General features: G+C 41.5%; 2 protein-coding genes across 4 annotated transcripts in view; one reads left to right on the top strand and one right to left on the bottom strand.

Annotated features, from left to right (window-relative positions):
- LOC115127012 (adenomatous polyposis coli protein-like) overlaps positions 1–19,024 on the bottom strand; it is a 55,379-nt gene extending 36,355 nt beyond the window's left edge. Inside the window, exon 1 of the mRNA XM_029656654.2 lies at positions 18,816–19,024. The gene's annotated coding sequence lies outside the window, so the exon portion shown is untranslated. The remainder of the gene's footprint in view (positions 1–18,815) is intronic.
- A 6,120-nt stretch (positions 19,025–25,144) lies between these two features.
- LOC115126979 (band 4.1-like protein 4) overlaps positions 25,145–25,292 on the top strand; it is an 88,775-nt gene continuing 88,627 nt past the window's right edge. For 2 of the 3 annotated variants that reach the window (XM_029656640.2, XM_065017634.1), the window contains exon 1: positions 25,145–25,269. In XM_029656640.2, the coding sequence (XP_029512500.1) occupies positions 25,171–25,269 (99 nt within the window). In that variant the 5' untranslated portion in view covers positions 25,145–25,170. The remainder of the gene's footprint in view (positions 25,270–25,292) is intronic. The other variant, XM_029656634.2, reaches the window with a different exon arrangement.

The raw sequence follows: 25,292 nt of genomic DNA, 5'->3' as shown, positions 1-25,292 counted from the left end.
GGGGTTGGAATGGCAGGTCAGAGAGCCCTGAAGGTCACACCACCGACCGGGGCGGAGGTTAGGAGGGGAGCAGGGGGAACCAATGCACAATGACAGCAGCACAAAACCAACCCCCAGAGAATCAATAATGACAAACACAAATATGGGGCAAACACACACAGGGCCGAAATCAAACAATGATTTAACAACCTGCACAATTGGGTTAACCCTCTGTAAGCTAATAGGAGATGGACTATTAGTTTATACATTATCCTGTTAACTTAAAGACAGACAGGATTGTTTTCATGTTCATTAGATCCTTTCTATTTAAACAAATTAGCCTAGTGTTCCCCAGATTTGTTTTATTGCCTAATGTCCCCTCCCACCAAAAAAAAGTTACATCAAAAAAGGAGGAATGTATAGAATAGCCAAAGACACTAAATAAAATGAAAATAACTTGACACTTTGTTAAACCCAATCCTTTAATTTTGGGCAACCGATCACAACTGTTACTAAGCAGGTTCGGGTCTGACCAGCCTCAGACACACACGTTCCAAATGCAAGGAAGCTAATTAAGCAAGTGGCAAAAACAGACATATCAAAAAATGGTTTACATGGTTAAATAATTGATCAGTACACCAGGGGTACATGGAACTAATTCCTGAAATGCAAAGCCTGTTGGAGTATTTTTCTAATCTGAAATTATTCTTTGGCTCCATTGTTTACTAGCTGGGTCAGCTAGCTCGACTGGCCAAAATTGAAATCGATGCTAATGTTAACTAGTTATATTAGCGAGGTTTCTCCAAATGTGTGATTGGAAGCCAAGATTATTTATTTATACACCCAGTTCAAGTCAGGTTACATACACCTTAGCCAAATACATTTAAACTAAATTTCAAAATTCCTGACATTTAATCCTAGTAATAATTCCCTGTCTAAGGTGAGTAAGGATCACCACTTTATTTTAAGAATATGAAATGCCATAATAATAGTTGAGAGAATGATTTATTTCAGCTTTTATTTCTTTCATCACATTCCCAGTGGGTCAGAAGTTTACATGCACTCAATTAGTATTTGGTAGCATTGCCTTTAAAATGGTTTAACTTGGGTCAATCATTTTGGGTAGCCTTCCACAAGCTTTTTTGGCCCATTCCACAAGAATTTTGGCCCATTCCTCCTGACAGAGCTGGTGCAACAGTCAGGTTTGTAGGCCTTGATCACACACACTTTTCCAGGTATGCCCACAAATGTTCTATAGGATTGAGGTCAGGGATTTGTGATAGCCACTCCAATGCCTTGACTTTGTTGTCCTTAAGCCATTTTGCCACAACTTTGGAAGTATGCGTGGGATCACTGTCCATTTGGAAGACCCATTTGCGACCAAGCTTTAACTTCCTGACTGATGTCTTGGGATGTTGCTTCAATATCTCCACATAATGTCCCCCCCCTAATGATGCCATCTATTTTGTGATGTGAACCAGTCCCTCCTGCAGCAAAGCACCCCCACAACATGATGCTGCCACCCCCATGCTTCACAGTTGGGATAGTGTTCTTCGGCTTGTAAGCCTTCCCTTTTCCCTCCAAACAGAACGATGGTCATTATGGCCAAACGGTTCTATTCTTTCCCCCCCCATCAGACCAGAGGACATTTCTCCAAAAAGTACGATCGTTGTCCCCATGTGCAGTTGCAAATCGTAGTCTGGCTTTTTTATGGCGGTTTTGGAGCAGTGGCTTCTTCCTTGCTGAGCGGCCTTTCAGGTTATGTCTATATAGGACTTGTTTTACTGCGGATATAGATACTTTTGTACCCGTTTCCTCCAGCATCTTGACATGGTCCATTGCTGTTGTTCTAGGATTGATTTGCAGAATGCATCTCCTTCCTGAGCGATATGACGGCTATGTGGTCCCATGGTGTTTATACTATTGTTTGTGCAGATGGACGTGGTACCTTCAGGCGTTTGGAAATTGCTCCAGGATGAACCAGACTTGTCTACAATTATTTTTCTGATGTCTTGGCTGATTTCTTTTGATTTTCCCATGATGTCAAGCAAAAATGCACTGAGTTTGAGGTAGGCCTTGAAATACATCCACAGGTATTGACATCATTTGAGTCAATTAGCCTATCAGAAGCTTCTAAAGCCATGACATAATTTTCTGGAACTTCAAGCTGTTTAAAGGCATAGTCAACTTAGTGTATGTAAACGTATGAACCACTGGAATTGTGGTACAGTGAATTATAAGTGAAATAATCTGTCTGTAAACAATTGTTGGAAAAATTACTTGTGTCATGCACATAGAGGTCCTAAACGACTTGCCAAAACTATAGTTTGTTCAAAAGAAATTTGTGGAGTGGTTGAAAAATGAGTTTTAATGACTCCAACTTAAGTGTATGTAAACTTCAACTGTGTGTGTGTGTGTGTGTGTGTGTATACACTGCTCAAAAAAATAAAGGGAACACTAAGATAACACATCCTAGATCTGAGTGAATGAAATATTCTTATTAAATACTTTCTTTTCGTAGTTGAATGTGCTGACAACAAAATCACACAAATTATCAATGGAAATCAAATGTATCAACCCATGGAGGTCTGGATTTGGAGTCACACTCAAAATTAAAGTGGAAAACCACACTACAGGCTGATACAACTTTGATTTAATGTCCTTAAAACAAGTCAAAATGAGGCTCAGTAGTGTGTGTGGCCTCCACGTGCCTGTATGACCTCCCTACAACGCCTGGGCATGCTCCTGATGAGGTGGCGGCTGGTCTCCTGAGGGAGTCTCCTGAAGCATCCGCCAACTCCTGGACAGTCTGTGGTGCAACGTGGCGTTGGTGGATGGAGCGAGACATGATGTCCCAGATGTGCTCAATTGGATTCAGGTCTGGGGAATGGGTGGGCCAGTCCATAGCATCAATGCCTTCCTCTTGCAGGAACTGCTGACACACTCCAGCCACATGAGGTCTAGCATTGTCTTGCATTAGGAGGAACCCAGGGCCAACCGCACCAGCATATGGTCTCACAAGGGGTCTGAGGATCTCATCTCGGTACCTAATAGCAGTCAAGCTACCTCTGGCGAGCACATGGAGGGCTGTGCGGCCCCCAAAAGAAATGCCACCCCACACCATGACTGACCCACCGCCAAACCGGTCATGCTGGAGGATGTTGCAGGCAGCAGAACGTTCTCCACGGCGCCTCCAGACTGTCAAGTGCTCAGTGTGAACCTGCTTTCATCTGTGAAGAGCACAGGGCGCCAATCTTGGTGTTCTCTGGCAAATGAAAAACGTCCTGCACGGTGTTGGGCTGTAAGCACAACCCCCACCTGTGGAAGTCGGGCCCTCATACCACCCTCATGGAGTCTGTTTCTGACCGTTTGAGCAGACACATGCACATTTGTGGCCTGCTGGAGGTCATTTTGCAGGGCTCTGGCAGTGCTCCTCCTGCTCCTCCTTGCACAAAGGCGGAGGTAGCGGTCCTGCTGCTGGGTTGTTGCCTCCTCCACGTCTCCTGATGTACTGGCCTGTCTCCTGGTAGCGACTCCATGCTCTGGACACTACGCTGACAGACACAGCAAACCTTCTTGCCACAGCTCGCATTGATGTGCCATCCTGGATGAGCTGCACTACCTGAGCCACTTGTGTGGGTTGTAGACTCCGTCTCTTGCTACCACTAGAGTGAAAACACCGCCAGCATTCAAATGTGACCAAAACATCAGCCAGGAAGCATAGAAACAACTCCTTTATTGGGGGTGTCTTGCTAATTGCCTATAATTTCCACCTGTTGTCTATTCCATTTGCACAACAGCATGTGAAATGTATTGTCAATCAGTGTTGCTTCCTAAGTGGACAGTTTGATTTCACAGAAGTTTGATTGACTTGGAGTTACATTGTGTTGTTTAAGTGTTCCCTTTATTTTTTTGAGCAGTGTATATATGAATTTAACTAATCTACTGTCGACATCAGGATACAATTTGAGAGCACTAGAGCTTTGTTCACACTGCCGTTTTAAGTGACCAAATCGAATGTGCATTCAGACTGCTGACAAGGCTACGCTATTTGTCATGGTAATGATGGGTCTTCTGTGCCCAGTGGTGTAGGCCACGGTTATTAAACCAGGGTAAATATTTTTATTTAAGAATAAAAATGTACTCCTAATATTATGCAACTTACATTCGTAGGAACCAATTACTCTCACTGGAATATCTTAGAAACCATAAGCACCTGCAAACAGGCTTCTTGCGCTGTGTGGCAAGTTCACTTTACTTGGACATTAATTTGTGCCATCACATTGCTAACCTTTGTTTAATCAGCTGCTCTTAGCAAACATGTGTTTGGAGTAGTGTTGCGCGGTACACTGAAACTTCAACACTTTTTCGAAACTAGAATTTGTTTCACTTTCTGTACTTCTGTCAAACGTGTCTCACGTCATCTACTGATTGAGCGAGGATCAAATCTGTCTGTCAGCGCAGCCAATGTGTCCTTATAGCGCGAGAGCACCGTGCCTGCGCCACTTACTCAGTGCTAGCTCTAGCCTGTCCTGAGGAACCACTGAACACACTGAAGTCTGGGTGGCATCACCACTTACGCTGCACGTTAGTTAACACACTTGAGTAACATTTGAAACTTAATTACTGTTCCCAAAACAATGTCCAGTACAGGCTAGAAAACTTTACAACGCAAGAAGCTTCCAGCTTTGTAGGCCAACTTTCCTTACTAGCTTACAGTTGAAGCCAACATAAATTCACTACCCCTCTTGTTTGTGCTAATATGCAAAGCATAACATAAAATATTTCTGATTACAAAGCTGAAGGTCACCAAAAACATTATTCATTCACTTCATCTCCCCCCGCCTCACATCTCTCCCAGTCAAGATCATCTTTGCTCAAGCCTCAAACTGACTATGAATGACGTCATGGGTCTTAGATCATTTTTAGTAGTTAGATCATTTTTACCAAAGTCAAATTGATTGTACAATTGATTCATTAATGCATACATTCAAAAATATACAATGTAATGATATTGAACCCAAAAGATCTGTCTGGTTCAAGTGCCATTCTGTACCACGTGTATGGTTCAAGTGCCATTCATGCTTCCTTGCACTCAAAACTTGTCTAGTAAGTTAAGATGACTGACAATGCTCACGATGGAAGTCTCCCAGCTGCTTTGAATGTTTGAAATCATAGTGTAAGAACACTTTCATTAAAGCCTCAAAGTATAAGATGATCCAACTTTAAAAATGACTCCTTTTTGGCTATCCACAGCAGTCAACTAGCTAGATAGGTAGTTGCTTAACTTGCTAGCACATTCACTAATGTGTTTGTAACTTTAGCTAGTTTGCTACCACTTCCATTTGTCAAACTGCCAGAGAAGCTAGCAAGCAATGCCAAATAAGTCTAAAAACAACTTGAGGGCAAATAAATCAGATTTGACAGTTAAAACCAGTCAATGCCAGGAATTAGATTTGTATCCGATTTAAATTTTTAAATGTGGCTTGAAATATCAGATGAGATGTGCTTTTTGGATGTTCAGACTGTAGGAAAAAGATCAGATTCTAATTGGATATGCAGTTTTTTTGTTGATTTGAGTCACTTCAAAATGCCAATGTGAACAAGATTGTTAGTAGCTTTGACTGCATTCTGTCAGTGCATTCAGAGCCATCCAGTGGCTAGCCACACTAAAAGTGTAATTATCCTGTGAAGCAATTGTTGACAGTCCACCACAACATAGCCGAGAGTCACCTGATTAGCAAGGGATAGTCTGTTTAATTGTATTGTGTATTAAAAACAGTTTGAGATTGTGGGGGTCTTCACTAGTTAGAATGGGGAATGGGGCTCCCCGGGAAAATGTCTGAGGTTGCAACAGTAACCAAGGGGGCGGGGCTTAGGGAAGGGTCAATTATAGAAAAAACCATTTTCATTAAGGGTCAATTCTACTCTAGGGAGTCCTCTGTAAGCACTGAAACGGATTCAGTCATTGTCTTCCGACAGGTGGCGTCACGCTCATCCTTCAACCGACATTGTGACGATTCCGCCAGCACTATCTGAACAAGATTCCGTAGGCCTTTATCAAAAATACCAGAATTTATACCATAACACTTGTTTCTAAATGTGAACAAATAACAACTGAGTAAATATACATTTTCAATAAATACTTCACATAGTCCCATACCCAAAGATGTAGGGTGAGTGAGAGTGAATGTCTTGACTGACTGTTAGGAAGGTAGTCGCTAGCCTGGAATTCAAAACCCATTTCCCTATGAGATCTAACTTACATAACAATAGTAGCCCGATGCTCCACTTAATAGAGCCCCATCATGTGAGTGGAGGAGAACAGAGAGAACACTGGACGTCCCAGCCTTCACAGCACGAACTGGTTTCTGGAGTCCATTTTTCAGGAGGAGCTCATATTACAACCAAGCAGAAAATAGTACTAGTAGTCTACTACACCAAAGGACATGAGCTATTTTAGTGTGGTATATTAAATGCTTCCTTCCTGAAAGTCAGCTGAGATTCTTCCCTGTCTCCTCCATCTTAGATTCACAGTACCATTCTAGAAGAGATTTCTTAACAACCTCAATTAAAAACAGCCAGGAAATGAAAACATCAGAATGAGCTTCTTGTTAGTGTTAAATCATAGCTACTCCTCAATGCGCACTCTGCTGTTCTTTCTACCTCCCTCTCACTCCTCTATCAATCTGAATAGATGCCCTGTATCGCCAGAAAGAGAAAAGAGAGATGGGAAAAGAGAGTGTTAATGAATGCAGGTTTCTTCATGCAAATTAATGTTTGTGAAAGAGCCAGGGAAAGCCAGACGTTGGCAGCCAGAGAACCCTTGTTGGCTGGCCTGGTCCCCCCCCCTCTCACTGGTGGTGTTGTTGGTGGTGTTGTTGCCTTTACTAAAAATGTTCACACATCCATTCTCCCAAGTGTGTGGGAAAAATGTTTCATTGACAATGTTCAATTCCAGACGTCAAGCTAAAGATATCTCAGAGACAAAACCCTGAAAGTCCTCCCACCCAGTCAACTCAATTGTGGGGTACCAAAGTGCATAAGTCATTTCTATAAATTAGTCTATTCGTCAAGATACAAGCCCATGGCTTAACAATGCTAACACTTTCATTTCTCATCACTGGTGGGGGTTTCAAACACCTCATGATAATATAAAGTAGTCATCTATAAAAATGGAAAAATGCAATAAACATTATCTCCTGAATAGCTTGTGTCTGTGTTCACCAAAATAAGCCAAACAGAAAGTGGTGTGGCTGTTGAGGTGACCACCAAGGTTACCAGATGCACAGAGAAGTGCAACTCATTGGGCTCTCCAAACATTCTACATTTGTTCTTTTCCCACTACCAAAACACCTGATTCAACTAGTCAATATGAATCAGGTGTGCCTGTGGTCGAATTGAACAAATATGTGGAAAAGGCCAGCTGGGAGTTTTCGAAGAACTCTGTTGGGAAACAGTGGGCTACACAACGCAAGAAGTGCTTGATGTCGAACAGCGAGTGAGGCAACGGAGCAGAAGAACAACACTTAAAATATATTGACCCTAGAAGTGCAATGCCCTCAATTTACAACAAGGTGTTTACAACCACAATGGTCAACTGCCAAATTTGAGCAATCAAATACTTCTGTACTAAAATCTTCCTCCATCATTCCTTCCTTTGTTTACATAATCTATTAAATTTTCCTACTATGCCACTGCAGCATGGTTTCCGTTAGAAAAATGTGGCACTGGACATTTGACCGGCAGCAATTTTATATACCGGACATTTAAGAAATTTACCAGACCCATAGGCTTTGGTTGTGGAACCGGATTAGGGCGTACACCCACTGTTTTCAGAATGACAGAAATCACATTTAGTTTATGTTCTTAAGAGAACATGCAACGGCATGAGTCATTCTTACCGAATTCCGATGAGTAATTTGAAGATGTTAGAATACATATGCGGGGCGTCAATAAGGCTAAGGGAAGCTAAGCTTTCCCGAAAGTAAATTAAATTGCCAAAATGATAGCTTACTCCTGTCTATAAAGAAATAAAAAATAATTCAAAATAGGCTACTACACTAGAAAGCATGCTTTGGCCACAGAGAATAATTAATAAAAAATAAATATGTTTGCGGTGGATTGTTTTTAATTGCGTAACTGATTCGGAAGGGCCCGTGGCAAATACTAAATAGATGATCGTTGAGTTGCGACTGTCAGCAGAATTTATAGAGACCCAGCCAGGAATATCACAATATTGAAAAATACAAATCTTGGAAAAACAGTTCGGAAAACAAATGGATATTGCTGTAAAGAGAAGACAAAAGACTCCAATTTGTCTTTAAGTTAACAACATTTTCAACTTAATTCAGCAAAGAGTACCAGCAGAGAAAAATCTGCCATATCCCCACTGAGTGTGCATATTCACCATCTGTATCATTGGGTCAATGTCACATTTGTTTTTGGACAATAATTTCCTCCTCCAGGTTAGATGGACGTCATCTTGTATTTGTCTCCCCCCCTTTTCGTAGGTCTAATATACAGATCTGGCGTGGTTTTTATTGATCTATTTGTCAGCGTAAGCAAGAGTAATCTCTGTTGATTTAAAAAAGATTCTGCAAATGTCTCCAGTCACATGAAGTGTAGTAGAATTGCATGAAGTGCAAAAAAAAAAAATACTCTGCAAAGAGAAGTAACGCAGGCTGATATAGCCTACTCTAAGCCACTACGCGCTACACTGAAGTATTTTTTGCGAACAGTGATTGAGTTATATTATTAGTGTAAATTACAACTATCCAATCATAACATTCTGATTGGTAGGCCATCGTAAATAAGTCTGCAAATGAAAGGATACATGGAATGCTTCATTATAACGGTGCATTTTTATGGTGAAAATTACCTTCCCCAAACTTGAAACCCAAGCGCCACCTTTGTTAGAATAACTGCCCATATTTACTTACCTCAAGCAACAATACTGTGATCAAGGGCATGCAACTATACACAGTTGAAGTCCGAAGGTTATATACACTTAGGTTGTAGTCATTAAAACTCATTTTTCAAACAATCCACAAATTTCTTGTTAACAAACTATAGTTTTGGCAAGTCAGTTAGGACATCTATTTTGTGCATGACAAGTAATTTTTACAACAATTGTTTACAGACAGATTATTTCACTATCACAATTCCAGTTAAGTTGACTGTGCCTTTAAACAGCTTGGTACATTTCAGAAAATGATGTCATGGCTTTAGAAGCTTCTGATAGGCTAATTGACATCATTTGAGTCCATTGGAGGTGTACGTGTGGATGTATTTCAAGGCCTACCTTCAAACGCAGTGCCTCTGCTTGACATCATGGGAAAATCAAAAGAAATCAGCCAAGACCTCAGAAAAATAATCGCATACCTCCAGAAGTCTGGATCATCCTTGGGGCAATTTCCAAACACCTGAAGGTACCACGTTCATCTGTTCAAACAATAGTACGCAAGTATAAACACCATGGGACCACGCAGCCGTCATTCCTGCTCAGAAAGGAGACACCTTCATCTCTAGGAGAAAGAACGCACATTGGTGTGAAAAGTACAAATCAATCCCAGAACAGCAGCAAAGGACCTTGTCAAGATGCTGGAGGAAACCGGTACAAAAGTATCTATATCCACAGTAAAACGAGTCCTATATTGACATAACCTGGAAGGCTGCTCAGCAAGGAAGAAGCCACTGCTCCAACACTGACATAAAAAAGCCAGACTACGGTTTGTAACTGCACATGGGGGGGACAAAGAGCATAATTTTGGGAGAAATGTCCTCTGGTATGATGGGGGGAAAAAATAGAACAGTTTGGCCATAATGACCATAGTTATGTTTGGGAGGAAAAAGTAGAGGCTTGCAAGCCGAAGAACACCATCCCAACCGTGAAGCACGGGGGTGGCATCATGTTGTGGGGGTGCTTTGCTGCAGGAGGGACTCGTGCACTTCACAAAATAGATGGCATCATGAGGGGGAACATTCTGTGGATATATTGAAGCAACATCTCAAGACATCAGTCAGGATGTTAAAGCTTGGTCAAAAATGAGTCTTCCAAATGGACAATGACCCAAATCATTCTTACAAAGTTGTGGCAAAATGGCTTAAGGACAACAAAGTCAAGGTATTGGAGTGGCCATCACAAAGCCCTGACCTCAATCCTATAGAAAATCTGTGGGCAGAACTGAAAATCGTGTGCAAGCAAGGAGGCCTACAAACCTACACCAGCTCTGTCAGGAGGAATGGGCCAAAATTCACCCAACTTATTGTGGGAAGCTTGTGTAAGGATACCCAAAATGTTAGACCGAAGTTAAACAAACTAAAGGCAATGCTACCAAATACTAATTGAGTGTATGTAAACTTCTGACCCACTGGGAATATGATTAAAGAAATAAAAGCTGAAATAAATCACTATTATTCTGACATTTAACATTCTTAAAATAAAGTGGTGATCGTAACTGACCTAAGACAGGTAATTTTTACTAGGATTAAATGTCAGGAATTGTGAAAAACAGTGTAAATGTAATTGGCTAAGGTGTATGTAAACGTCCAACATAACTGTATATTTATTCGGCAGAAAATAGCTTCATTTTCATCAGAAATGCAACGCTATTTGGCTAGCAGCCACACAAGTAAATTAACTTACAATAAAAAAGCAAGATATTTCTTGCAAAAACTATGCATGGCCAATTCTAATGTTTATCATCAAAAGAACATAGCCAGCTACATTTCCTAATCTAATGTTTTGCTTGAACTTAATCTTGTATTTTACCAGAGACAATTAGCTACACGGTCAGCTGAATTCTCATCTGAGTGGAGAAGTGCAACTGAAGCCCAAAATGAGTCTTGATGTGGAGTAGAAATTAAAATACGCATTTTAGATCTGCATTTACAAAACACATTAAGATTTTTTAATGCCTTTCAATACAAATTTTTACGTGGAAAAAAACAACCTCTGGCATTGTGCACCGATTTTGGTTCCATAATGCAATTAGTGGGAAAACACCATTGTGAGCCATTTCATGTGAGAGTAAAATATCAGTCAGAAATGTATAAAGAGGGGAGATCTAAATATGCAACAAGCATTGGTTGCTAATATGACTAGAATTGTGCCTTTGGCTACCAGACAATGAAGAAAAGTTGATTTGAAAACCAACAATACATGAGAGAAAAAGGCTTCTGGTTTCAATGGCATGTGGAAGTCTTTATAAAATAATTGCCTGCAGGTTTGGTTAGATTTTGGCTAGGTTACTTTGAAGCAAGTTAAGACATGCTTCAATATGCAATAAAACGTGCAGGTTTCAAACAACTAAGCATATGTTTTTAAAATTCATACTGCCTCCGGCTCATTACAAAGTGGTGTATGACGCCTAGTTGCCTATGCACTTGAATGGCGAATGGGAAGCGCGCTACTGGTAGGGATGTCAAATGTTCAGTCTGCTGCATAGATACTATGGACACTTTAGTCTAGAGCACCTGGTTAAATTGCGCTTAGGAACATCTTTTACATCTCTAAATGGTTCAAATAATGAACAAATTGTGAGTTTGCTTCATTTACTATCATCTTAAATTAAGATGAATTATTTTTGCCATATCTAATTAACATATGTTACACAACTTGGGGTAGCAGGTAGCCTAGTGGTTGGAGCGTTGGGCCAGTAACCAAAGGTTGCTGGATCGAATCCCCGAGCTGACAAGGTAAAAATCTGCCGTTCTGCCCCTGAACAAGGCAGTTAACCCACTGTTCCCTTGTAAGCAATCATTGTAAATAAGAATTTGTTCTTAACTGACTTGCCTAGTTAAATAAAACAAAATAAAATGCACAAGTTGACGTTTTCCAACCACATCGAATTTCGGTGTATAGCCAACACGACGCCAAGATCAATATCTTGGATTTGTTCTGTTGATCGTATCATGCACACTCTGGGGGGTGGTCACAGGACTTAGAATGCAGCAATCATTTTCTTTCTCAAATGGCACAGATAATTCGAGGCGGTCCATTTCAGATGCCTCCCAAAATCAACATCCCCCATTCAAAAGGCCTTCAAAAAGTTCACCGACCATGTACTGGTTATTCCAAGTTTCTGTGTGGCCTTTGAATAGTTTAAACTAGCCTACACCAAACATTTACCCCTTTTCTATTTATTTCAGTGTGAAGTCTATGGAAGTGATTAAGAAAAAATGTTGCGTTCCACTTACTGCGTTGGCAACCCAAGGGTTCGATACTGTGACCAAAACAGTCACATTTGCGACCATTTGACAGTGGGATTTTGTAATAAAGCTATTTTTAATCTAGGCATTATATAATCTATAAAAAGATGGATTAGCAAAACTGTTCTTTATGTTGATTATCACATGCGCACAAAGCAAATAGATCAGGGGTACTCATGTACTTTTCTGAAGGTACAGTCACAAAAAATGTCCTAGGTGGCAAAGGTCCGGATGGATATAGTCATTTATTGGCTTAGTAACAAATCCCCACCTCACAACTCATGCAACCCCAAACGGTTCACACACTTCTTGTTGGCAGAGCAAATTGCAGTTTTAAAGTTCATTTCCTGCAATTCCACAAATGTTTGGATTTGTGGATTAATATGATACCGGGGGTTGAAGCCCGACCAAGTTCCCCCTGCATAAAAAGTTTTGCATTTCATTTTTTGTTGTCAGGACCCACGGTTCCTATTGACCCCATTCAGGGTCCGGATCTGGTCCACGATCTGCCAGTTGAGTAGGGGGGAAACAGATCATCTGTCAGGGAGAGAAAGCGTGCAGCTCTCAAACAGCTGGATGTTGTGTGGAGCAGCTTACCAGAGACCAAATCACCGGTAGGAGTAGGAAAGATATTCCAAATTATGACATCTACCAGTAAATGCTAAGGCAAGAATAGGTATGCAAACCAGGTATCTAAAAAGTTCAAAGTCTTGGTTGAATATTTGGAATGCGCAATTCAGTTATGGTTCTAGAAAAGTAATTCAAGTCATGGTAGCCGATTTATAAGTTCTACTGCTCTAATATAAATATTCTGCAATTTCATTTCTGATCTGCTTGAGAGATGTGGGCGCTTTAGTTTGTTTCTCGCAGTTTAAATTTTGTTGCGGTAAGACCCATGTGAGGTTATATTATGAGCAAAACAATATTGAAATGTTGTCTTCAACTTGGTTTTCAATACAAAGCGTTGCATAACAAAGGACGCCCGTCCTTTGGTCGCTTTCTTTAATGTTACAATAACATCTTAAAATGACGAGACTGACTTGCTACCACAGACAGGACTTCATGAGTGTGTTTGTATGGAGCATGCTGTCTATTTAGTCAGGCAACGCACACATTGACATTTTCGAATGTAAAAATGTGAATGCCATTGGGTAGGCCTATTAAAAAGAGCATTATTGTTAAAGTGTTGATGCAGATTTTTTTTGCATACATTTTGGGGGAGTTCTCTTCTCTATAGGCTATTACAACAATACAATATAAAACATTGGTCCTTAAATTACAATTGAGTGCTTGAAAAACTATTTGAAAGTCCTTGAATTTGACTCAACAATGTCTGTATTAACCCTGTATAGGCTACTTGTTCATCCTGCAAATTAAAGAAAAACTCCTGTTATTGAAGTTATGCACGCATCATTTGCTTTCCTGTCAGGCTAGTATTTTTGTTTTTCTCCCCTACATTCAGGCCAGTAGCTTTCAGTTGGCACTGGCCCGGTGTGCCACTGATGAATTTACCTGAATGTCAAGCCCTGTGGGCTTGTATGTCTACCATTTTGTGTAGCCATTAGCAATGTTAATGATAGTTAAGCTGTCTTCAAGTAGACGGAAAGGAAATTAAAAAGGTAACGACAAAGTAGCTTATGCCTACCTTGCAGAATAATGATTATTTGACGGGCCGCCCCCAGGTGGTGAGGGTAGGCAACAACATCTCCTCCCCGCTGATCCTCAACACGGGGGCCCCACAAGGGCGCGTTCTGAGCCCTCTCCTGTACTCCCTGTTCATCCACGACTGCGTGGCCACGCACGCCTCCAACTCAATCATCAAGTTGCGGACGACACAACAGTGGTAGGCTTGATTACCAACAACGACGAGACGGCCTACAGGGAGGAGGTGAGGGCCCTCGGAGTGTGGTGTCAGGAAAATAACCTCACACTCAACGCCAACAAAACTAAGGAGATGATTGTGGACTTCAGGAAACAGCAGAGGGAACACCCCCCTATCCACATCGATGGAACAGTAGTGGAGAGGGTAGCAAGTTTTAAGTTCCTCGGCATACACATCACAGACAAACTGAATTGGTCCACTCACACTGACAGCGTCGTGAAGAAGGCGCAGCAGCGCCTCATTAACCTCAGGAGGCTGAAGAAATTCGGCTTGTCACCAAAAGCACTCACAAACTTCTACAGATGCACAATCGAGAGCATCCTGGCGGGCTGTATCACCGCCTGGTACGGCAACTGCTCCGCCCTCAACCGTAAGGCTCTCCAGAGGGTAGTGAGGTCTGCACAACGCATCACCGGGGGCAAACTACCTGCCCTCCAGGACACCTACACCACCCGATGTTACAGGAAGGCCATAAAGATCATCAAGGACATCAACCACCCGAACCACTGCCTGTTCACCCCGCTATCATCCAGAAGGCGAGGTCAGTACAGGTGCATCAAAGCTGGGACCGAGAGACTGAAAAACAGCTTCTATCTCAAGGCCATCAGACTGTTAAACAGCCACCACTAACATTGAGTGGCTGCTGCCAACACACTGTCATTGACACTGACCCAACTCCAGCCACTTTAATAATGGGAATTGATGGGAAATGATGTAAATATATCACTAGCCACTTTAAACAATGCTACCTTATATAATGTTACTTACCCTACATTATTAATCTCATATGCGTACGTATATACTGTACTCTACATCATCGACTGCATCCTTATGTAATACATGTATCACTAGCCACTTTAACTATGCCACTTTGTTTACTTTGTCTACATACTCATCTGTATATACTGTACTCGATACCATCTACTGTATGCTGCTCTGTACCATCACTCATTCATATATCCTTATGTACATATTCTTTATCCCCTTACACTGTGTATAAGACAGTAGTTTTGCAATTGTTAGTTAGATTACTTGTTGGATATCACTGCATTGTCGGAACTAGAAGCACAAGCATTTCGCTACACTCGCATTAACATCTGCTAACCATGTGTATGTGACAAATAAAATTTGATTTGATTTTGATTTGAATCCAGTGGCCATTTGTTTAGAAAAATCCATCACATGTGCACTACAGAAACACTGCTCGCCAAACTGGCTGGCTGGTGTGCATCTGAATAAAACAGTTTATTTTCTTTGCTATTACAGTAAATATATCCAAATTAGGTTGGGGCAGTATACCAAGGATTTAGAAGTAGTCACAGGATAGTTTTTCCATTACCATTGAAACTACAGTATTTCCAAAATGTTGTAGCTATTTAAGTAAATACCTGCAGTCAACTTGTGCAATGTGTTAGGGAGATAAAGCAGATTGCATTCTTCATTTCAACTGTCACATTATGTTACATTATGAAGCTTAAGTAGTTCCCCTGAACAGTTGAGCCAGTCGCGTGTTTGTAAATAGCACAAGGAGAGAAAGCAGGTCCAGCTGTGTATTGACTGGGGCCTCGGTTTATATTGAAAGTCAAGTGTTTTTTTTGCTTCAATAGAGTGACCAGCGACATGCAACTATAGTTATCCTTCACAGAAAATACATTTGAGTATCACATTTGGCCAAAAATAGCTTCAGTTATATCAGATAACAGAAGCTCAACGCTATTTGGCTAGCAGCCAGAGTAAATGAACTTACAATGAAAAAGGTATTTTTTGCAAAAGTGATGCATGGCCACCATAGTTCTAATGTTCAGGCGCATCATAGAAAGAACGTAGCCAGCTACATTTGCTAATGTTTTGCTTAAAGTTTCTAGCATTTTACTGGAGAAAAATAGGCTGGCTACACTGAGAAAAGTACATTGAAAAGTAGCTACACAACAGTCAGAGCGCTGTCTGCTGATAGAACGCCCATTCGTGAATTCTCAGAGTTTAGAAGCGCAACTGAAGCACTATCTAAGTAAGTGGCTAACTGAGTAAGGTGACAGGGCATCATATTGTGTTCAATTTCTAACATGTTTGTGAAGTCAAAGCCCTTTGGCTGAGTTATTTGTACAGCTGCCACTGACTTGATTTCCTTGTGGGGTTTTTTTTGTGGGAGGGGGGGGGGGTTCGCCTCTGGCTCATATGATCCTCCCCCATCTTCTCTGAGACAAGCAGGCAGGCCCGTTGCCCTAGTGACTTCAGACTCCACACAGACACGGCGTGTAGACATGCTGCTGGAGAGCCAGTAATGCTTTTCCTTCAGACAAGCATGTCAAAGCTTCATTTGCACAATGCCTCTCGTTCATATCCGCTTTTGAAATGTCCAAACTTAACAAAAATGACGACATTCGGTAGCTCCTACCTACACTGAACAAAAATATAAACTCAACATGCAACAACTTTAAAGATGCAGTTGATAAGGAAATAAGTGAATTTAAATATAGCCCTAATCTATTGATTTCACAACCTACGTAAAAAAAAAAAAACATACGTTGGTGGATATTGTCTGGAATTGGTACACGCCGTCGTAAACGACTCATCCAGAGCATCCCATGAATGGCACGACAATAGGCCTCAGGATTGTCACGGTATCTCTGTGCATTAAAATTGCCATCGATAAAATGCAATTGTGTTCATTATCTGAGGCTTATGCCAGATCATACCATAACTCCACCACGGGGTACTCTGTTCCCAACATTGACATCAGTAAAGCGCTTGCCCACACATTACAAGTGGTCTGCGGTTGTGAGGCCGGTTGGACATACTGCCAAATTCTCTAAATTACGTTGGAGGTGGCTCATGGTAGAAAAATTAACATAGCATTTTTTGACAACAACTCTGGTAGACATTCCTGCAGTGAGCATACCAATTGCACGCTCCCTCAAAACTTGAGACATCTGTGGCATTGCACATTTCAGAGTTGCCTGTAAAATGATCAAGCCGTTTAATCAGTTTCTTGATCTTGGCAAAGGATCAAAACTAACAGGGTTGCAAACAAATTTCTGCTCAAAATTTGAGCGAAATAAGCTTTTTGTGCATATGGAACATTTCTAGAATATTTTATTTCAACTCATGAAACATGGGACTTTACATGTTGTTTATATTTGAATTCAGTGTATACATGTGTAACTTTATGAGCTGGATTGCCTGTCTCTGCAATTCATTTATTTTCACCATGGAAATTTGCTCTGACTTATGCTAATTTCTGGGGTGGGGCCTTGTGTACTAAACCAGTCATACAGTAAATCCTGGGGTGCGAGGAGGACTGTATGACAATGAAAATCTGAATACCACCCAACCCTAATCACTGTAAGAACACAATGGCATGCCAATTTAAAAGAATGCTAGTCATTATTAGCCTGGTTTAGTATGAAATGCCGGCACATTTGCTCACATTGTATATAGACTTGTTTTTTTACTGTATTATTGACTGTATGTTTGTTTTACTCCATGTGTAACTCTGTGTCGTTGTATGTGTCGAACTGCTTTGCTTTATCTTGGCCAGGTCGCAATTGTAAATGAGAACTTGTTCTCAACTTGCTTACCTGGTTAAATAAAGGTGAAATAAAAAAATAAAAAATGGGACACAGGCCAGGTTAACATCAATTATTATTTTTAAGTATATACAAAAATTGGTGCGACCATGTGTGCTGGTGCCACCAACTGAAACGTGTCAAAAGTTAGTGTAGAACCTTGGACACACTTGAATCAAAATGCAACACTTCAAAATGTAGCTAGCGGTCTTCTACAAATTGTCCTGTAACCAGTGACATACACATTATTCCTAGATTCCGTGTGGTTTTTGAGCGGTGTTCATTTTTAAAACAGGACGTGCAACCGTTTTTGTGACCAGTGTATGAAAATGCACCATTCCAAAATGTATTTGATTTTTCTGCAGGTTGTCCTCTAACTAGTGATGTAAAAATCGCTCCAATTTCCATGTGGTTTTCAAATAGTGGTAATTTCATAACGGTTATCTGTGCGGTTTTCCTTCTGCTGCACAAACATGTACAAATATCCATAGGTAGTGTTTACCCAGCTTTAAATTCAATATTGATGCAATTCACATGTGACAAACACTTGCACAATATGGCCGAGCCGCAGCCTGAATGGCAAACACTCCCAGCTGATCACCTAAACGGGTTTCCCTGCCTACTGGATACAAAGTAGAAAGCCAGACAAGGTTTGTGGAACGTAAAGTAAGCGTGGCAAATTGCAACATAACATTGTAGCAAGTTCTTCGAACAAAGGCAAACTTTGTAACAGACTCGTGACACTCAATTGGAAACGTTCAAATAATGTACTGCACTGAACGCTGCTCGGTTATTTTAACATTCAATTTAATGCGCTTCAAAGTGTGGGCAGCTTGCCAAAACAAAAGTGCAGTCTTCTTTGCTGCGTTCCTGACAACTAGCAGTAGCCTGGGCTAAATGTAGGCTACTGTACATCAGAAGCTAGCACGCAAACTAAACTGAGAACTTTTATGCCAGCTCCTTTTCATAGCCATGCTCAAAATAGTTTAAACGAGTTCGAGTCCTACTTGAAAAGGCGTACCGGAGGTACTTGTTGCGTTGCCAGATTAATGTGCAGTTTTGTTCCAGTCAAAACAACAGGCTGCCTCCTAGCTAATGACTAATGTTAGCAGCTTGTTCGCCAACTAATGAACTAAAATAGCGAGCTAACATTTAGCTTAGGTAAATGGTCTTACCTGTATCAACATTCGCTCCTCTCTGCACCAATACGTTTATAGAGACGCGCTCCAGGGTGAAAAGTCTATCGAAACCGCGAAACTAACTTTAAACGAGGGTCCATTATAAACGTTGCTACACACTCTTCAGACTCTTAAGTAAACTTTTTCTTTTGTGTCTTCCTCCGCTTCTTTTTTTCGTCGTACGCTTGCTTGCTTCCTTCGTTATGCCATGTTGTCTGTACTGTCAGCATGCGCGCATGCTTGATGATGACGCGCAAAGGGTACCCGCCCTCGGGCCGTGAGAAAGAAAACAACATCTGAGATTGACTTTGTTTACATATAAAGTATTTACATTTTTCTTGTCGATCTGATATCTGTGTGGTCAGAAAAAAAGGGAAGCCTAGGCCTACCAGTCTACTTGATTTAAATATGGCACTAGGCCCACTGACCCACTTTCAGCGAAAGTCATTGAAAGCATGTAGGTCTGCCTAACACATTTTACTGGCAAGTGACAACAATGACCTTTTATTCAATTGTGTATTCTGCATGTCAAGGACGTCTTTGTTGTTATAGTATGAATACAGTAGGCCAATTCATATTAGGCTATAACAACTACACACAGAAGTACTTGACATACATTAGTCCATCTTTGACACATATTACACATCTACACCCTTATCTGAAAAAGAGGAAAAGCTTAATCCCTGCATGTTTGTGTATACTCCTCTGATCATACAGTATATTGAAATGGAATCATGAATGGATGAGAAGGATAACTTATTGACAATAAGCCCAGTGAATAGAACAACTTAATGACAATGAAGAAATAGCCTACTCTTACATATTTCTTGACATTGTGCAAAACTGCAATCAACAACTTTTGCTTACTAACTCTCTTTATTACGCAGGCATTGGCAAAGACCAACCACCAGAGGTCAGGATAAATCAAGGTAGCACTTGCTCTAAAAAAAAAGAATGTGTAGTGGCTTGGCATTTTAAATTATATATAGCCTGCCAATGGCGAGAGAGAGAGAGAGAGAGAGAGAAAAAGCCGGAGGGGATGGCTGCTGTTTTACGGGCTCCTAACCAATTGTGATATTTTTTGTGTTTTTCACATTGTTTGTAACTTATTTTGTACATAATGTTGATGCTACTGTCTCTTATGAATGAAAATAGCTTCTGGATATCAGAACAGCGATTACTCACCTCAAAGAAGAAGTCTTCCGCGAAGGATATAATGTTTGCATGAAGAAAATAAGTAAATACAGGGGGCCAAGATCAGGGTGCTTGTGAGATTTTGTCGGAGACTGGGTAACCTGCCTCTACCATCCGTTCTATTGGCCAATGTGCAATCACTGGAGAATAAACTGAATGAGTTCCGTTTGAGACTATCCTGCCAATCGGACATTAAAAACTGTAATATCTTATGTTTCACCAAGTTGTGTCTGAACGATGCCGCGGATCATATACAGTTGGCTGGGTTTTCTGTGCATCAGCAGGACAGAGCAGCTATGTCCGGTAAGATGAAAGGTCATTGTCCTGCTGGAAGGGGAACCTTCGTCCCAGTCTCAAATCTTTGGAAGAATGACAGGTTTCCCTCAAGTACAGTGGCTTGCTAAAGTATTCACCCCTCTTGGAATTCTTCCTATTTTGTTGCCTTACAACCTGGAATTAAAATAGATTTTTAGGGGGGATGATATGGTATCATTTGATTTACACAACATGCCTACCACTTTGAAGATGCAAAATATGTTTTATTGTGAAACAAATAACCCCCCCCCCAAGTCAATACTTTGTAGAGACAACTTTTGCAGCAATTACAGCTGAAAATCTCTTGGAGTATGTCTCTATAAGCTTGGCAAATATAGCCACTGGGATATTTGCCCATTCTTCAATGCAAAACTGCTCCAGCTCCTTCACGTTGGAAGGGTTCCACTGGTGTACAGCAGTCTTTAAGTCATACCACAGATTCTCAATTGGATTGAGGTCTGGGCTTTGACTAGGCCATTCCAAGACATTTAAATGTTTCCCCTTAAACCACTCAAGTGTTGCTTTAGCAGTATGCTTAGGGTCATTGTCCTGCTGGAAGGTGAACCGCCGTCCCAGTCTCAAATCTCTGGAAGACTGAAACAGGTTTCCCTCAATAATGTCCCTGTATTTAGCGCCATCCTTCAATTCTGACCAGTTTCCCAGTCACTGTCGAGGAAAAATATCCCCACAGCATGATGCTGCCACCATCATGCTTCACTGTGGGGATGGTATTCTCAGGGTGATGAGAGGTGTTGGGTTTGCACCAGACATAGTGTTTTCCTTGATGGCCATAAAGCCATCAGACCAGAGTACCTTCTTTCATATGTTTGAAAAGTCTCCCAAGTGACTTTTGGCGAACACCAAACATGTTTGATTATTTTTTTCTTTAAGCAATGGCTTTTTGTCTGGCCTCTCTTCTGTAAAGCCCAGCTCTGTGGAGTGTACGGCTTAAAGTGGTCCTATGGATAGATACTCCAATCTCCACTGTGGAGCTTTGCAGCTCCTTCAGGGTTATCTTTGGTCTCTTTGTTGCCTCTGATTAATACCCTCATTGCCTGGTCAGTGAGCTTTGGTGGGTGGCCCTCTCGGCAGGTTTGTTGTGGTGCCATATTCTTTCCATTTTTTAATAATGGATTTAATGGTGCTCTGTGGGATGTTAAAAGTTTCAGATATGTTTTTATAACCCAACCCCGATCTGTAGTTCTCCACAACTTTGTCCCTGACCTGTTTGGAGAGCTCCTTGGTCTTCATGGTGCCACTTGCTTGGTGGTGCCCCTTGCTTGGTGGTGCCCCTTGCTTGGTGGTGCCCCTTGCTTAGTGGTGTTGCAGACTCTTGGGCCTTTCAGAACATGTGTGTATATATACTGAGATCATGTGACAGATCATGTGACAGATTGAACACAGGTGGACTTTATTTAACTAATTGGGTGACTTCTGAAGGCAATTGGCTTCAAGGAGGCTTCAAGTTGTGTTTTTAATTTCCCTTAACCAATTTGGACTATTTTGTGTATGTCCATTACATAAATTCCAAATACAAATCTATTTAAATTACAGGTTGTAATGCAACAAAATAGGAAAAATGCCAAGGGGGATGAATACTTTTGCAAGGCACTTGTATGTCTATTTGTGAATAACAGCTGGTGCGCAATGTCTAATACTAAGTTAGTCTCATGGTATTGCTCGCCTGAGGTAGAGTACCTCATGATAAACTGTAGACCATACCAAGACTTTTCATCTATATTTTTTGTTGTCGTCTATTTACCACCACAGACCGACACTGGCACTAAGACCGCACTCAACGAGTTGTATAAGGCCTTAAGCAAACAAGAAAATGCTCATCCCTAAGCGGCGCTCCTAGTGGCCCGAAGACTTTAATGCAGGCAACCTAAATCCCCTTTACCTAATGTCTACCACTGTGTCACATGTGAAACCAGAGGGGAAAACTCTAGCCCACCTTTACTCCACATACAGAGATGCGTACAAAGCTCTCCCTCACCCTCCATTAGGAAAATATGACCATAATTCTATCCTCCTGATTCCTGCTTACAAGCAAAAACCAGTGACTCCCTCAATACGGAAGTGGTCAGATGACACGAATGCTATGCTACAGAACTGTTTTGCTTGCACAGACTGGAATATGTTCTGCGATTCATCCAATGGCATTGAGGAGTATACCATCTCAGTCACCGGCTTCATCAATAAGTGCATCGACAACGTTGTCACCACAGTGAACATATGTATATATCCCAACCAGAAGCCACGGATTACAGGCAACATCCGCACTTGAAGGCTGCAGCTTTCAAGGAGCGGGACACTAATCTGGACACTTATAAGAAATCCCGCTATGCCCTCAGACGAACCATCAAACAGGCGAAGCGTCAATACAGGACTAAGATTGAATCCAACTACACTGGCTGTGATGGTCGTCGGATTGCGGACTACAAAGGGAAACCCAGCCGCGAGCTGCCCAGTGACGAGAGTCTACCAGACGACCGAAATGCCTTTTATGCTTGCTTCGAGGCAAGCAACACTGAAGCATGCATGAGAGCACCAGCTGTTCCAGATGACTGTGTGATCACGCTCTCCGTAGCCTATGTGAGCAAGACTTTTTTGACAGGTCGACATTCACAAGGCCTGGGGCCAGACAGATTACCAGGATGTGTACTCAGAGCATGCGCACACCAACTGGCAAGTCACTTCACTGACATTTTCAACCTCTCCCTGACTGAGTCTGTGTACCTACATGTTTCAAGCAGACCACCATAGTCCCTGTAACCAAGAAATGAAGGTAACCTGCCTAAATTACTACTGTCCCGTAGCACTCACTTTGGTAGCCATGAAGTGCTTTGAAAGGCTGGTCATGGCTCACATCAACACCATTATCCCGGAAACCCTAGACCCCCTCCAATTTGCTTACCGCCCCAACAGATCCACAGATGAATGCAATCTAAATCGCATTCCACATTGCCCTTTCCCATCAGGACAAAAGGAACACCTATGTGAGAATGCTGTTAATTGACTACAGCTCAGCATTCAACACAAATGGTAACCACAAAGCTCATCACTAAGCTAAGGACCCTGGGACAAAACACCTTCCTCTGCAACTGGATCCTGGACTTCCTGACGGGCCACCCCCAGGTGATAAGGGTAGGCTACAACACAACTGCAACGCTTATCCTCAACACGGGGGCACCACAGGGGTGTGTGTTTAGTCCCCTCCTGCACTCCATGTTCACCCACGACTCCAACACCATAATTAAGTTTACTTAACTTACACACAACAGTGGTAGGCCTGATGACCGACAATGATGAAACAGCCTATAGGGAGGAGGTCAGAGACCTGGCAGTGTGGTGCCAGGACAACAACCTCCCTCAACGTGAGTGAGACAAAAGAGATGATCGTGGACTACAGGAAAAGGAGGGCCGAACACGCCCCCATTCACATCAACGGGGCTGCCGTGGAGCGGGTTGAGAGTTTCAAGTTCCTTGGTGTCCACATCACCAACAAACTATCGTTGTCCAAACACACCAAGAAAGTTGTGAAGAGGGCATAACAACACCTTTTCCCCCTCAGGAGACTGAAAAGATTTGCCATGGGTCCCCAGATCCTCAAAGTTCCTGCCATCCAGGACCTATATACTAGGCGGTGTCAGAGAAAGGCCCTGGACTCTGTATGGGTAACCCCTGAAAATAACCTCATTATTGTTATTTTATTGTGTTGCTTCATTTATTTATTTTACTTTAGTTTCTTTCGTATTTATTTTCTTAACTCTATGTTCTTACAGCTGCATTGTTGGTTAAGGGCTTGTAAATAAGCATTTCACGGTAAGGTCTAAACCTGTTGTATTTGGCGCATGTGACAAATAACTTTTGATTTGATATACAGAGATAGAGAGACCAGTTTGCAAATCTCCAACAGGTGGCATGAGTGTATCATCTATGAATATATATTGTCGGTATGGCTTCAATTGGTGGAAAGTCCAGAAGGGCGGAGTCATTTTGTGTCGGGAAGCTTTGTCGTGAGAGATGGGCACCGCTCCTTAGCAACGGGCTGTCTGCATTGCTGAAGAGTGGCGAGATTTTGCCTCATTTTTCTAAGCCGACGGGACAGGTGCAGGCTAAGCCTCTGTCTTCACTTTTAGTAGGATTGCCAGATATAAGACAAATAAAAATTAAAGACTTGGAGATCAAAAAGCGGATCACACTGAAAGGAATTCCTATTTTTCTTGCATATCTATGAATATTGGAGCTGGAGGGCAGTGAAGAGCGCATAACTCGTGTTTATTGAACACAATAAAAGGAAGGAACCTTGCGGTCCGGGAGTTATCCAGTTTTTAATGAAAATGAAATAACTATAAACTACGGTTTATAAAGAAGTAGGCTTCACATACTGTACCCAAAGCTCAACATTTAATGGAGGCTGATTTGTTGAAAGAATAAGCTGCAAGCCAAGGTTTCGCAATTATTTTGGATAGAGCACAAAGGTGTGTAGCCTATTGGGAACCTTATAAAACTACATTGTAATTTTATTCTAAGCATTTTTACAGTATTGTGACAAGTATATTGCCCTAAAGGCTGCTTGAATCCTTATTTTGAAAGGTTAGTTTTAATGAAATGTATTCTGATAATTCAATAATTTTAATGGTTCTGTCTTTTTTTTGCAGATCATAGACAATACAAGGACTGGCTAAGGAGTGTTTTATTGAAGAAAACCATATGATGAATTTGACTTTTATTTAGTACCAGCATTAGTCCATTATTTTATCATTGAATTGACAGAAGTCCGCTAAGTCAGTGCAGTGTTGCTTTATCCCCCCCCCCCCCCTCCCGTAAAAAGAAAGACATGAGTTGCTTCTGTGCTCCCCAGGAGGAGTTTTATTGTGAAGTTTTACTGTTGGATGAGACCAAATTGACGTTAACCACTCAACAACAAGGAATAAAGGTAAGAGAAGATCCCTTTCCACG

This window comes from Oncorhynchus nerka, linkage group LG4, assembly GCF_034236695.1.
Source record: "Oncorhynchus nerka isolate Pitt River linkage group LG4, Oner_Uvic_2.0, whole genome shotgun sequence".
NCBI classification, from domain to species: Eukaryota; Metazoa; Chordata; class Actinopteri; order Salmoniformes; family Salmonidae; genus Oncorhynchus; species Oncorhynchus nerka.
Note: the sequence above shows the minus strand (reverse complement) of the source record. Positions and strands in the feature narration are given on the sequence as shown.